Source organism: Mesoplodon densirostris, chromosome 10 (assembly GCF_025265405.1).
Source record: "Mesoplodon densirostris isolate mMesDen1 chromosome 10, mMesDen1 primary haplotype, whole genome shotgun sequence".
NCBI classification, from domain to species: Eukaryota; Metazoa; Chordata; class Mammalia; order Artiodactyla; family Ziphiidae; genus Mesoplodon; species Mesoplodon densirostris.
In genome coordinates, this window is record NC_082670.1 from 10,637,691 (window position 1) to 10,652,467 (window position 14,777).

The 14,777-nt window shown below is 47.8% G+C and overlaps 1 protein-coding gene across 1 annotated transcript in view; it reads left to right on the top strand.

Annotated features, from left to right (window-relative positions):
* The window catches only part of PHACTR1 (phosphatase and actin regulator 1), a 542,166-nt gene that overhangs the window by 470,139 nt on the left and 57,250 nt on the right, over window positions 1–14,777 (top strand). The window contains 1 exon segment of the mRNA XM_060110072.1: window positions 5,740–6,061. Within this exon segment, the coding sequence (XP_059966055.1) occupies window positions 5,740–6,061 (322 nt within the window).

Sequence of the window (14,777 nt, forward strand, 5' to 3'; positions counted from 1 at the left end):
ACAATGGAACCACCACACACTCTGTTGATTTCTCGGCTTCTCTCTCTCCCTCCCAGGCTGGGAAGCATCAGGTGAGGTAGACTCTCACAGGGAGAGCAAGAGTCCTATTTGTACCGCTGCAGATGTATGTCACACTTTGCAGTTTACAAAGCATGTCCACATTATCTTGTCTGACCCTCACAATGACCTGTGGGAGAAGCCCGGAATATATCATATTATTATTATTTCACAATGAATTAACACTACATTTGTTGAACTCCTGTTACATATCAAGGACTCTACTGGGGTTTGGGTTTTTTTTTTAATTTTTGAATTTTATTTATGTTTTTTATACAGCAGGTTCTTATTAGTCATCCATTTAATACACATCGGTGTATACATGTCCATCTCAATCTCCCATTTCATCACACCACCACCTACTCTGGGTATTTTATACTCAGGCCTTCTGCTAACTTGTTTGGGGATTTTATAGACTTATGAAAAGGTGCCCTTTGGTGAAATGAATTACACAAAGCGGCCCCTTCTTCTTGGGTGACTCAAAGCCAGACCTCAGGCTGTATTTCAGCCCACTTATCCCCTTACATGGAGGTTGTGTAGACGTTAATCTGTTCACTTCTCATAACAGACCTATCAGGTGGGCAGTGCTCCCTTTCTAGAGATGGGAAAACTGAAGGTCAGAGAGGATAAATGTCTTAGGCGGAGCTACAGGGCTTCTTGATCTTAGAGCTGAGATTAAACTCCAGCTCTTCTGAGTTCTAAGCTGGTGGTGACTTCTCCAGACCATTGTACCCTCAGCCTGCAGCAGAAGCCTCTAGCAGGCCCCGCCCAGCCCTCAGGGAGCAAGCACCAGGCTGCCTGTCCTCCGGGAGGCCCTGGGCACTTGTCATTTTGCCGATGGAGGGAGCAGCCTCTTCACAAAGTGGCAGCTCTTAGAGGATGGTTCTCGACTTGATTGTGTACTGAGTCCCCTGGGGACCTTGTCGTGATGCAGATTCTGAGTCAGGAGGTCTGGGCTGGGCCCTGAGACTCTGCATTTCCTCCCAAGAGGTTCTGCCACAGCTTCTAGTCCATGAACCACACTTTCTTTGATTAGCAGACCCTTTGTGTAGGAGAAACTGCTCCCTAAGCTCTACCTTTTCCCGCTGCTCGAAAGACATGGTGAGAAGGAAAACCAGCAAATGTTTACGGAACATCTACTATGCACTAGGCCCTGCTGGTGAACAGGTGAGGAAACAGCTCCACCCAGTATGACTTAATTAACACATCAGGTCCACCTACTGCAAATAAAAATTAGCAACAAGTCAAGAAAAGTGAGATGGATTAAATCCACTGTCTATGAAATGCTGTGGTAAAGGGAAATCAGGGGCCGTGAGAGCTCAGGGGTGAGCTCCTAAACCAACCTTGGGGAGGACAGATAGGCTTCCTGAGGAAGCAGTTCAGTAATGATGAAAATGATAGCAACGAGAATTATAGTTACTATTTATTGAGGAACCAAGTGTCAGGCACTGTGCAGCCCAGTTTATGTACTTTATCTTATTTAATTTTCACATGAATCGCGTGATATGTTAATTCATCACCATTTCACAGATTGGAAAACTGAACGTCAAATAGGTTAAGCAATTTGCTGGTGCTAACAGAGCTAAATGAATGTGATTTTATAGTTTATCTTCTATTTCTAGTAGGACAAATTTTGGTCATCATGTTGTGCTTCTCCATCCTATAACTTGCGGCACTTTCTTAAAGTGTGGTGTCCACCTAGGTCAGAGTGATCTGGAAGCTTATTTACAAAGCAGATCCCTGGGCCTCATTGTAAACCTGCTGCATCTGAATCTTTGAAAGTGAGGCCCAGGAATTTGCCTCTCCTGCTGGAGTTGATGTGGAATATGGTCTTCAGTTTTGCTTTGAAGGGTGAGTGCAATTTTGACCATCAGGGAGTAGCAGATAAGGCCGGGAAGAGGGATGAGCGTGGTTATTGGGAAACCCTGTGTGGAAACTGGCCTAACAGGATGGACCAGAGTGAGAGACACCTGGTGGAGTGGGACAGAGATGGCCCGGAGTGTTGCCCTTGGACTTACAGTGTTTGTTGGAGCCGTTGGGAGACTTCAAGCATGACCTGTGTTGTAGGGAGACGTTTGGTACAGGATGGGGATGGATTAAAGGGCTGGGACCCAGTTGTCAACACAATCAAAGGAGCTGAGGTCCCAGGCTGGTGTAGTGGTCAGAGGGGCAGAGAGCACAGAAGTTTGAGAGGGATAGACAGATAAAGAGCCAGAAATGCAGAATAGCAGATCACGTGCAGCTGGTTCCGAATCCTGCTTCCAGATCTGTTACGAGGAACGACTTGGTATTAAGATGTCATAAGGGGCTTCCCTGGTGGCGCAGTGGTTGAGAGTCCACCTGCCGATGCAGGGGACGCGGGTTTGTGCCCCAGTCCGGGAAGATCCCACATGCTGCGGAGCAGCTGGGCCCGTGAGCCATGGCCACTGAGCCTGCGTGTCCGGAGCCTGTGCTCAGCAACAGGAGAGGCCACAACAGTGAGAGGCCTGCATACCACACACACACACACAAAAAAAGATGTAATAAGAATATAAAAATAGGTCTTGCCAAGGTACTGCCAATCTGAGCTGCCCAGGCTCTCCTCAGTTATCCACATGTTATAGAAAGATGGGGGCTGCAGAGCTAATTCTCTGAAAGTAGACAGTTTCACTTGACTTTAACCTTTTTCTTTATTTCCTCTGTTTGTACCAAATCTACTGAGCCAAAAATTATTTGACATGATTCACTTTCCTTCTCTGCCCCTATTTAATTGGTGACCATGTGCAGTGAAACAACCAGAAGAGAGATGCAGGTAGGAAAGGAGAAAAAGGGGTTCTCCATGGGCCCTGGCATGTCTTTCTTAGAACAATGAAAGGAATCACCTCCACTAAATTGATCCTGTTGGTCATGTCTTCCTTGCCTGTTTTGTTAGAATTCCTGGCATCCACTTGGTCCACTTTTCTGGTGATGAAGCCAAGTAAGTTTTGCTGTGGTAGTGGCAAGAAATACTGTGTGTGCAGGAAGTTATAGCTCAGCGAGATGGGTGGAATCCATCAACGTATCACTGACCCTTCTTAGGCAGACAATTCCATGCTGCCCTCCTGGCTCTGCTTTCTTCTGCCCAAGCACATGAGTCCCTGCTGCCTTAGACAACCAGACCCACAAATGAAGGAGTCGTGTGTTAAGGGTCCCTGGATGAAAACCCTAACACTTCAGGACACATTGTACTTGCTGGGTCTGCGCTATGGCTTCCAAGAGCCACAGGGGCGTACCCTTCAGTAACAGGACCCAGACAGGGGTGCTGAGTTTCTGCATCTCAGCCACTTTGTAATTAGCACTGCCTGCTTTGGTCCTAAACATGGTGACCTTGTGTCCTGTGCTTGGAGGCTCATAGGAACGGGATGAGCTGTCGGGGAGGGAGCCCTTGGTTTTATGACGGGTTCGCACTTTGTCGTTAGGGGAGCGGTCTTCTCAGCTCCCTGGAATTATTAGGCTTTTCTGTCTCTCAGCTGTAGGATCAGCAGTTTAGTGTCCACGTACCCACAACTGCATGATCCTAAAATTGCCATCAATTTTATGCATTCTCCTAAGAGTTTCTTTTTCTGAACAACATGTGAATTTATCCCATAGCAGAGCATCACAGCTTCGGCTCATTCTGTAAACATGTTGAGCCTCTAGCTAGGTGAGCTGGGCACCGTACAAGATGCTGAGGCTATCATGACAAGTTATTCACGGTCCTCGCTCTGTGTGGGAGGAGAAAGCTGCGTAAGCAGGAAGAACGGTACAGCATCTTCAGAGTCCAGGGCTATCATCTGTCAAAAGTGAGAAGATCATAGTGTGACATCACTGGCTTGTTGAGGGGATTAAGCTGGTGAGATAAGAAAAGCACTTAGAACACTGTCTGGCTCATGGCGGGAGGGTTGGCAGTATCTATCGCTGTCATCATCATCGTCACCATGGTTGTTGGCACTGACCTACCACATGCCCACAGTGAGTCCCATGGCTGCAGAATAGGGGGAGTGATGTAACCCATCAGGAAGGTTCTCAGTGGAGGTAACGTTTGAGCTGAATCTTGAAGGGAGAGTAGGGATTGACCCAGAAGACAAACCAGAGAACTGAGGGCAGGTAACCAAGGCTCTGGGGTTTGAAACATCAGGTGGTTTGGGGAACCCAGCAGTTCAGGAGTGAGGGTGGTTACCTGGGGTGATGGGGAGAAAAGAAGGCCGATCCAAAGAGAAGGAGGGGCCTGGAGCGCCCTCCTTGGGCTTCTCTGTAAAGCAGGAGAGCAAATCTGTGGAGGTGAGGAGGCTCGAGGCCACCAGTGGGGAGACAGCAGCCCTTCTGAGCATGTGAGGGACAAAGGCCAGCCAGGGACTTAGCTGAGGAGGGAGACTGAGCGTGGGTCAGCAAGGAAGTAAAACGCACAGGAGGAAAGTAGGACGTGTCACAGGAGAAAAGGTGCTTTTCAGGTGCAACAGGCAAGGTTATTTCTAGCTGGGGGAACCAGCACAGACTCTATAGAGATAAAGTGGGGACACAAAGAGGCCTTGATGATGTGTCAGGAAGTTGGGCTTTATTTCCAGGCCATTGGTAGGTTTCAAACTGAAGAGCAACAGGATCAGATGTGTGCCAGAAGAATGTCATTCTGACACCTGACATTCTGAGCCACACTCAGGCAGATAGCTGGAAAAAAATCGAAGGCCTCAGAGACCCAGAGGCGGGAGCCTGCGGTGCTCCCGGCATGGACAGCGGGCGTGAGGTCACACACACGCCCCGCCTGCCGCTGTCCTTCTGGCCTGGCTTCTCCCAGGTGGCCTACAGCCCACAGGACTCAGCCATGGACCCGCAGTCCCCAGGGCTAGGTGACTTTTAGGAATATGAAGTCCAGACAGGGGACTACAGGGTCATCCCCAAGACACCCTGAGGGCTGGTCTGTCTGACCTGGAGCCCCCCCTTAATTTGGAGCATCTCTGGGAAGTTTCAGTGCCACTGTCACGGAACCAGGGGGTGGGGTGGGTGCAGGTGCCATTAGGCCCCCAGAGTGCCTGTCGGAGCCTCCCTACAGTGGGAAGAGCCCACCGTGATGCCACGTGAGTGGTCAGCCCAGCCCCCGTGCTCACGCCGAGGCCCGGCACGGGGCACCTGAGCTGTCTCTGTGACCACGAATCCTAGAAAGCCTCCTCTCCGGTGGGACGAGCATCCCCACATGAGGGAATTAAGGTTGGTGGCGTTAACGTCACCTCTGGAGGAAGACACTCTTAGTGGACTTGAACCCAGGGCTGGCTTCTAACCCCGTGCCCGTTAGAAAGCGCTAGCTGAGAGGGTCTTTCCACGTTACAGTGACGCCGTGGTCGGCGTCGCGCACGTCCTAGCAAAGGTCTCTTTGAAGGTGCTTGGGTTTCCATGGGCAGAAGAGCGCATCCCCCCTTCCTGCTGGTGAGCTTCAGCCTGGCGGCTGTGGGCCACACGCCACCACCGGCACCTGGGTCCCTGAGGGCCCTGGGGGGCAGCGTGCTTCGGGCAGGAGGTGAGAGCTGGCGGGCGCTTGTTGAGTCGCGCTCGCCTGCCGGTTCTTGGGTTGAAGCGTTGCATCTCGGGGGCCCGCCTCCAGGACCACGGTCCCCGGGTGGGCACCTGTGGCGTGCTCCGTTTTTTCTGATGCCCCCAAACTCACATCTGCCTCTCGCCCTCCTTCTGCTGCAGATCCTGGCGCCCCTGTGAAATTGCCTTGTCTGCCAGTGAAGCTGTCGCCTCCGCTACCTCCAAAGAAAATCATGATCTGTATGCCCATGGGGGGCCCAGACCTCTCCCTGGCGTCCTACGCGGCCCAGAAGAGCGGCCAGCAGGGCGGGGCCCAGCACCACCACACCGTCCTGCCCTCCCAGATCCAGCACCAGCTGCAGTACGGCAGCCTCAGCCAGCACCTCCCTGCCACCACCGGCACCCTCCCCATGCACCCCTCGGGCTGCAGGATGATAGATGAGCTGAACAAAACGCTGGCCATGACCATGCAGAGGCTGGAAAGGTAATGGAGGGAAGGGGTGAGGGCAGGAGAGGAGGGCTTGGCGACCCGACCATGACCAAGGAGTGGGAAGGCCACACCCACTTGGCGGGGCGGGGTTCGGGAGGGGGGGTGAAGGTAAAATCAGACCAGAATCTGAATGTCAAGGAGAGTATGGAAGAAAAAACTGTTGCCAGTTGCCAAACTATAGAACAGTCACGTTTATCAAAAAGAAAAAGTAGTGCATATGTATACATATGAGTATGGGTGAGCGGGTGGGTGGATGCATAGATCGTACATGTTGTGCTTCTGTAGACCTTAACATGTTTTGAAAGCAGGTACACATCATCATTAATGTGGTATCACCTAGGGCAGGGAGACGGGGAGAAAATCTTTTATTTTTATATTTTGTATCTTTCTGTACTGCTTAATTTTTTACTTTGTATATATTACTTTTATGATGTAAAAAACAATGTGAATGTAGAATAGGAAGAGATGAGAGCTGGCGGGGCGGTGGTGGAATAACAGAGGGAAAAGTGGAGAGGTACGCCCTCATTTGCCGATGGAGGAAGCGGCAGACGTAGCCTGATTATACGAGTTTGAGCCTCAGATATTTACCAGCAACTGGTGAAGTCCCCTCTTGCATCAGAATCTCCCTCCAGTAGCATTGCCAGGAGAACTGCTGAGGGGATTCCAAGGGCAGGCCTGCAGCGGAGACTGTGACTCCCCACCACCCATGGAGATCTCTCGTGCTGGTTCTTGATCGCTTGCCTGTGTGTGCGTGTGTGTGTGTGTGCGCGCGCGCGTTCAAATACCACCTCGCTTGTGCCCAAGAGGTGGCTGAGATTTCCCAGTGTGACTCCAACCCAGTCTAGTTAACTGGGTCCTGCAGACCAGATAGGAAAACTGCAGCCTGAAAAGCACGCAGCCAGTCACCAGGCAGAGAGCCAGGGGCGAGATGGACACAGCCGAGAGCTTCCTGTTGTAGTTTCCTGACTCTCAGTGGCTTTTCCCTCCCTCTGTGTCAGCCAGGTATTCTATGTTTGGAAAGTTAATGACTCCAAGAGAAGTTGTTATCACTAAGAATTCTGACTTGATAGGTTCACGTTAATATCTCCCTTCACTGAAAAAGAAAATGTATTTGGCCATTGCCTTCGTTTTCAACTACTGTTAATGAGGACAGTCATAATTTAAAATTTGGATGGTACTTTTTAGTCTATTATTAATACATACCTTTATTATTTTCTTAATCCTCACACCAGCTAGGGAGACTTGAGTCAGCAAAGAAACTAAGGAAGGCTGGGTTCCTCAATGCCAGCTACTCAAACTTGGTGCCCATCTGCAGAAATTGTACAGAAATTGAGAACAAGCTTTTAGATACCTTCATAGCAATTTGACAGGATAATTTTGTGTCTCATGATAAAAAGCGGTTTTATTTGTCATGCATTTTTATTATATTTTTGAAAGCATCAGTTTGTGATGGATTAAAAATTAAAATATGTAAATCAACCAACCGACCAACAAAACTGGTCCCTCCCCATAGACATTTTTTTTTAACATCTTTATTGGAGTATAATTGCTTTACAATGGTGTGTTAGTTTCTGCTTTATAACAAAGTGTATCAGTTATACATATACATATGTTCCCATATCTCTTCCCTCTTGCATCTCCCTCCCTCCCACCCTCCCTATCCCACTCCTCTAGGTGGTCACAAACCATGGAGCTGATCTCCCTGTGCTATGCGGCTGCTTCCCACTAGCTATCTATTTTACGTTTGGTAGTGTATATATGTCCATGCCACTCTCTCACTTTGTCACAGCTTACCCTTCCCGCTCCCCACATCCTCAAGTCCATTCTCTAGTAGGTCTGCGTCTTTATTCCCATCTTACCCCTAGGTTCTTCATGACCTTTTTTTTTTTTTCTTAGATTCCATATATATGTGTTAGCATACAGTATTTGTTTTTCTCTTTCTGACTTACTTCACTCTGTATGACAGACTCTAGGTCCATCCACCTCACTACAAATATCTCAATTTCGTTTCTTTTTATGGCTGAGTAATATTTCATTGTATATATGTGCCACATCTTCTTTATCCATTCATCCGATGATGGACACTTAGGTTGCTTCTGTGTCCTGGCTATTGTAAATAGAGCTGCAATGAACATTTTGGTACATGACTCTTTTTGAATTATGGCTTTCTCAGGGTATATGCCCAGTAGTGGGATTGCTGGGTCATATGGTAGTTCTATTTTTTTTTTTTTTTTTCGGTATGAAGGCCTCTCACTGTTGTGGCCTCTCCCATTGCGGAGCACAGGCTCCGGACGCACAGGCTCAGCGGCCATGGCTCACGGGCCCAGCCGCTCCGCGGCACGTGGGATCTTCCCGGACCGGGGCACGAACCCGTGTCCCCTGCATCGGCAGGCGGACTGTCAACCACTGCACCACCAGGGAAGCCCTGGTAGTTCTATTTTTAGTTTTTTAAGGAACCTCCACACTGTTCTCCATAGTGGCTGTATCAATTTACATTCCCACCAACAGTGTAAGAGTGTTCCCTTTTCTCCACACCCTCTCCAGCATTTATTGTTTCTAGATGTTTTGATGCTGGCCATTCTGACCGGTGTGAGATAATATCTCATTATAGTTTTGATTTGCATTTCTCTAATGATTAGTGATGTTGAGCATCCTTTCATGTGTTTGTTGGCAATCTGTATATCTTCTTTGGAGAAATGCCTATTTAGGTCTTCTGCCCATTTTTGGATTGGGTTGTTTGTTTTTTTGTTATTGAGCTGCATGAGCTGCTTGTAAACCTGGAGATTAATCCTTTGTCAGTTGCTTCGTTTGCAAATATTTTCTCCCATTCTGAGGGTTGTCTTTTTGGTCTTGTTTATGGTTTCCTTTGCTGTGCAAAAGCTGTTAAGTTTCATTAGGTCCCATTTGTTTGTTTTTGTTTTTATTTCCATTTCTCTAGGAGGTGGGTCAAAAAGGATCTTGCTGTGATTTATGTCATAGAGTGTTCTGCCTATGTTTTCCTCTAAGAGTTTGATAGTGTCTGGCCTTACCCCCATAGACATTTTGACAAGCACTGTCCTAGGTAGTAAGTCAAGGGGCCGAGCCTTCAAGCCTGGATTGTCCTCCTGCAAATGCAGAACTCTTTTGACTATAGCACAACTGCTTTCCTAAAGAGAGCTTGCAGTGAATATAATTTACTACCCTCACGTCTCCTGTAACCCCCAGTATATTTTTGTATCTCTTCCGGAGATAATACGCATCTGAAAAAGATACTCATGAGAGCATATTAGTAGGACATTGCTAAATACATTTGCACCTAAAACATGCCATTTAAAGTTTCCATTGAAAGTACTAACCAATAAGTTATGTGATATTCCTCAGTTCAGTAATTTCCGTGTGTATTTATAGAATATTTCAGTCGAGTGTAGACCAATGAATAGGTCTGTTGGACCTACACTGGGTCAGGTTCTTTATTGAAATGAATCAAAGACAGCAAATGGGGAAGGAAAGGAGATATTGGGATATTGCAGGTGGAGGAGATTGGGAGAAGGACAGCATGGTCTTGGCAGCTGAGCCAAGGCGATCTCCTGTGCTTTGTGTCACCCCCAGACCCTCCTTACCTCCTGTCTCCCTCCCCACCAACCGTAGGCCAAGGCATAGTGTTGTTCTGGTGGACCAGCAGGACACAGGGAATTAATGCCTACATCATCAAGATAGCCCTACAGAGGAAGCGAGGTCTTCTTGCCAGACAAAGACTGAGAATGTTTCTGAGGATCCACGTCGTCTTCCAGGAGTCCTGGAAGGATCTGGGAGCAGAACAGGGTCCTGGGCCACCTTTCAGTTTAGTGCAGGAACTTCCACTGTCTCCAGTGATGTCACCTTTCTTTTCACTACCTGGAAATTCTCCCTCCTACCCGTCAACATGATTTCACTCTTGTTCTGACCAAGTTTCATCCAGAAAGGATGATTTCGTTTTTCTCCTGACAGTTTCCAGTGACCCCAAAAAGCACTGCAAGAAGGAAGGAACATTACTGAATGCACAGGCATTCTGCCCACAAAGAACCTGAGATCTCATAGAGCGTTCGTACCCTACAGGGTGTTAGTCCAGACCCATGGTCTGATCCTGGTGAAACATTGTAGGTAATGGAAAAATCGAATGATGAATTTAACAGCATGAATGCCTGACTTTGGACTATAAATTTGAATAAATAGTCATCTTGTAATTGAAAGGGACCTTTAAGACTGTCAAGGCAGCCAGCCTGCTGCCTGTTGTAGCCTTTCTGGCGACTTGTCCTCTGGTCTCTGTGGGAATGGGACCCTCTCTAGGTTCCAAGATAGCCTGCCCCACTGTCCAGAAGGTCTGATTACTACAAAGTTCTTTCTTACATTAAGTGAAAAGTGTTACTATAATCCCTTGTCCCAGTCTTATTTCTAATCTTCCATTCCTGTGAGAGGCTTTCAAATCTTTAAATATAGTTACTGTTCCCTTTATCTCGTGGCTTCTCTCTTTCAAGCTGATAATCCCAAGTTCATGGAATCGTCTGTTGAGACGGTTTCTAGATCCTTTACCATCTTGTTCCTGCTCTCCCAAGATTACTCTAAATCTGTTTTGACTTGTATGAAGACGTTCTTAACTGTTAACCCAACCTGACCCTACTTAGTGACATTGAAACATCACATTCGTTAGTTACAGTGCTGACTCGCCAGATTTGGGGGGAGGGAGGGAACTAGAGACCAGCTTCCGGGTTGATCAAAGTCACTAGGCAGCATGGCCAATCTGGAGGCCAGGGTTTCAGTCTCAGAGATACCACTTCTTTTTTGCCTTTGATTCCTCATCTTTAAAACAGGGATAGTAATAACACCACCAGCCTCGTCAGGGTTGTTTGTGGGGAACAAGTGACAATATACATCAGTCGTCTTATTACATGGCATACAGTAAGTGTCCAATAAATGATAGTGAATGTTAAGCAGACTTCTTCAACACACAGAATTGACCTTCAGTTCCCCTAAAAGGCATATTGCAAACAGATTTGATCCAATCTTGTTGGAAATTTCGTGTCGGTTTCCTGGAATTAGATCATCTTCATTTATTTTCTCTTCACTGATGAGTCACATCTTTTTTAAGGGTGACTCCACAGGGGTGGCCCTAGGGCCTCCTTCCACAGCAGCGTGGTTGCCTCTCCGGGCCACCCCTGCTGTCCTGGTCCTCACTCTTCAGCAGTGACTCGGGCTTGAGCCTGGCGAGGACCCTCACTCTTAGCTGCTTTTTCTCCACCAAGGAGAGAGATTGAGCCCGTCCCAGAAGAAGAGCTGGGAAGCATGGGGGTATGGTATGGAAGACCTCCCCCGCCGCTGCTGCAAACCAGTGTTCTTACCTTGCCCGTTTGGTGATGGAGAGATGGTGCTGGGACATGTAATGTACCCGCCCAGTAAGTCGGGGAAAGAGGACAGTCAGTAAGCATGGCTCTGCTCAGAGCTCCTAATCTGGCCCTTGGGAGCCAGGAGGTCAAAGCCTCTAGGAATCCAGGCCCTGGCAACAACCCTGGTGCTGCTGGAGGTGGGAGGGAGCCTGACTTCTGGGTCTCTTTCCCTCCTCTCCCTGCCAAGTGTTCTGTGACCTCCTCATCCTCAGAATCTTCTGAGCTTGCTGCCCTACTGGGTGGAGACAGGGTCCAAAGAAGAAAGGAGGATGTGTAAGAGGCAACCCTTCTTCGTCCTCTGGGGTACATGAGCTTGACTTGCTACAAATGGAGAGAACAAAGGCCTCTGATTTTTAGTTTCCATTAAAGTATTAGAGAAATGTACATATATTTCTATAAATTTTTACGTCTTTGATACGTCTGTACAATCCATTCCCTCTGCTCTGAAGCCTGAGTGAGCACATGAAAAAGCTCTGAATGTGTCCCATTCAAAAGCATTAGTCAATTAAATGATTAAAACTTGAAAAGAAATATATTATTCAATGTTTATTTTTAATATGTGCCATCAGCTCTGTGATCTAGGTGGCATCCATCCTGAAATGCAGACTGAAAATCCTGATCAGACGCTCATTTTCTTTCCCACCTTAGTTCAGTTGATCAGTTCTGTGTGCTCTGGTTTCCGTCTCAGTAAAATGAAGGTGGGCTGTGTACACATGTGGACCCTGGAAGAATTTCAGGAAGAGTCTTAAGGGAATGCACTTTAGACAAGTCTCTCCCTTCTCAATGATAGGCGACTTCGTGCTTGCAGTGGCTCGTGCCAGGCATCTCGGGGTCACCCTTGATGCCTTGCTTTCTCTCGTACCCTGTGGCTGATGGGTCAGCAGGTCCTAAGAGGTCTGAGAATCTGTCTAGGCTGGGCAACCTCCCACCTGCTCCTGCCGCCCCGCGGTCTCAGCCCCCGCGGTCCCACCTGGTTTGCTGGGTCCCTCCTACCTGCTCTGCTGCTTCCACTCCTGCCCCCTCAGTCTGCCCCCTTAGCATGACAGTCAAAGAGATGAGGTTTCACGAAAATCTGATCATGACTCTTCATTCGCTAGGGTCGCCATAGCCAAGTACCCCGGACTGTGGCCTTAAACAGCAGGAATTTACTGTCGCACAGTTCTGGGGGCTGGACACGCACAGTCAAGGTGCTGTCGGGGCTGGTTTCCCCTGAGGCCGCTGTCCTGGGCTTGCAGACGGCCGTCTTCTCCTCGTGTCCTCACGCGGTCTCTCCTCTGCGTGTCTGTTTCCTCATCTGTTCTGGTAAAAACACGAGTCATTTGGTTAGAACCCACCCTACTGACCTCATTTGAACTGAATTACTCCTTTAACATAGTCACCTCTGAATACAGTCACATTTTGAGGTGCTGGGCATTAGGATTGAAGCACGAATTGGGTGGGAGTGGAGTTCAGTCCATAACAACATGCACAAATGCTCCTTGGCTTTCCGGTTCACAGAGACTAAAAAGCAAAGTCCTTGCCTCAGCCCAGAAGCCCACCACGGCCTGGGCCCCTGTCGGCCCCACGACTACATCGGCTGTCCTCCACGTTGCTACTCTCTCCTACCACAAGGCCTGGACATGCTAGGCATCCTCCTGACCAAGGGCCTTTGCATTGGCTGTTCCCTCAGTTGAGACTGCTCTTCCCTCCAGTATCCTAAAGTCTCCCTCCCTCCCCTTCTTTGAGGCTCTAGTCACCTCCTCAGTGAAACCCTCCCTGATTGCTCTATGTCAAATCACAACTCTCCTCCCAACACAGCCTATTCCCCAGTCCCCCTTTGTTCTTGTGTACATTTTTCACCATCTAACGTTCTACATTTGCCTTTTACTTTCCTTGTTGCTCTTTCTTACCTAGTAGAACATACAGTCTGCAAGGGTGAGAACCACTTGGAATGAATGAATGAATGAATGAATGAAGAATGAATGTAGAGCCCTTAGTAGCTGCTATGGTATTTCCTTATTATTAACCCACTTTGTCCTGATGGATATTTAGGTTGCTTCTGCTGTTCTTTCTCACTTTGGAGCTTTGAGTTCTCACAAGACACACATGTAAATATTAAGTGGTGTTGATGGTGGGGCAACTGTGTCTTTAACCTTTTGTATTAATTTTGCTCATGGTCCTAAAATTTTTGAATGGTACCCTTTGTCTGGAATTCACCCCATTTTGCCAAGAAAAATTCTGCTTCTTTTTCAAGACTTTAGTAAAATTCCACATCCTCTTGGGATCGCTTCTCAGATTCCCAGAGGAAGCTCTGCCTGCACATCCTCCTCTTGCACCCACTGCGTCCTGTTGTGCGTTTCTTGGTGTATTCTCTGTTAGACGTGGGCAGGAGCCATCCTTGCCTTCCCACTCGACTCCTGCTCCCCCAGTTCATCACAGGACCCGTGATATAGGAAATATTCAGTAAATATTTCTTTTTTTTTTTTTTTTTGCCGTACGCAGGCCTCGCACTGCTGTGGCTTCTCCCGCTGCAGAGCACAGGCTCCGGATGTGCAGGCTCAGCGGCCATGGCTCACGGGCCCAGCCGCTCCACGGCATGTGGGATCTTCCCGGACCGGGGCACGAACCCGTGTCCCCTGCACGAGCCCGTGTCCCCTGCATCGGCAGGCAGACTCTCAACCACTGCGCCACCAGGGAAGCCCCAGTAAACATTTCTTAAATGAATTTTATCAAAAGTTCTTATGATCTTTGAAATAGAAAGGTACTTTTTTTTAACATCTTTATTGGAGTATAATTGCTTTACATTGGTGTGTTAGTTTCTGCTTTATAACAAAGTGAATCAGCTATACATATACATATATCCCATATCTCGTCCCTCTTACATCTCCCTCCCACCCTCCCTATCCCACCCCTCTAGGTGGTCACAGAGCACTGAGCTGATCTCCCTGTGCTATGCAGCTGCTTCCCACTAGCTATCTATTTTACATTTGGTAGTGTATATATGTCCATGCCACTCTCTAGAAAGGTACTTTAATCTGTGAGCATAATTAATGCTTTTTTTGGTCCAGTTCTATTGAGATATAATCGACATACAGCACTGTATAAGTTTAAGGTGCACAGCATAATGATTTGACTTACATACGTCATGAAACAATGACTGCAGTAAGTATAGGGAACATCCATCATCTCATGTGGGTACAGAATAAAAAGAAGGAGAGAAAATATTATTTTCCTTGTGATGATAACTCTTAGGATTTATTCTCTTAAGAAACTTACATAGAACATACAGCAGTATTCATTATATTAATCATGTGGTACATGACATCCCTAGT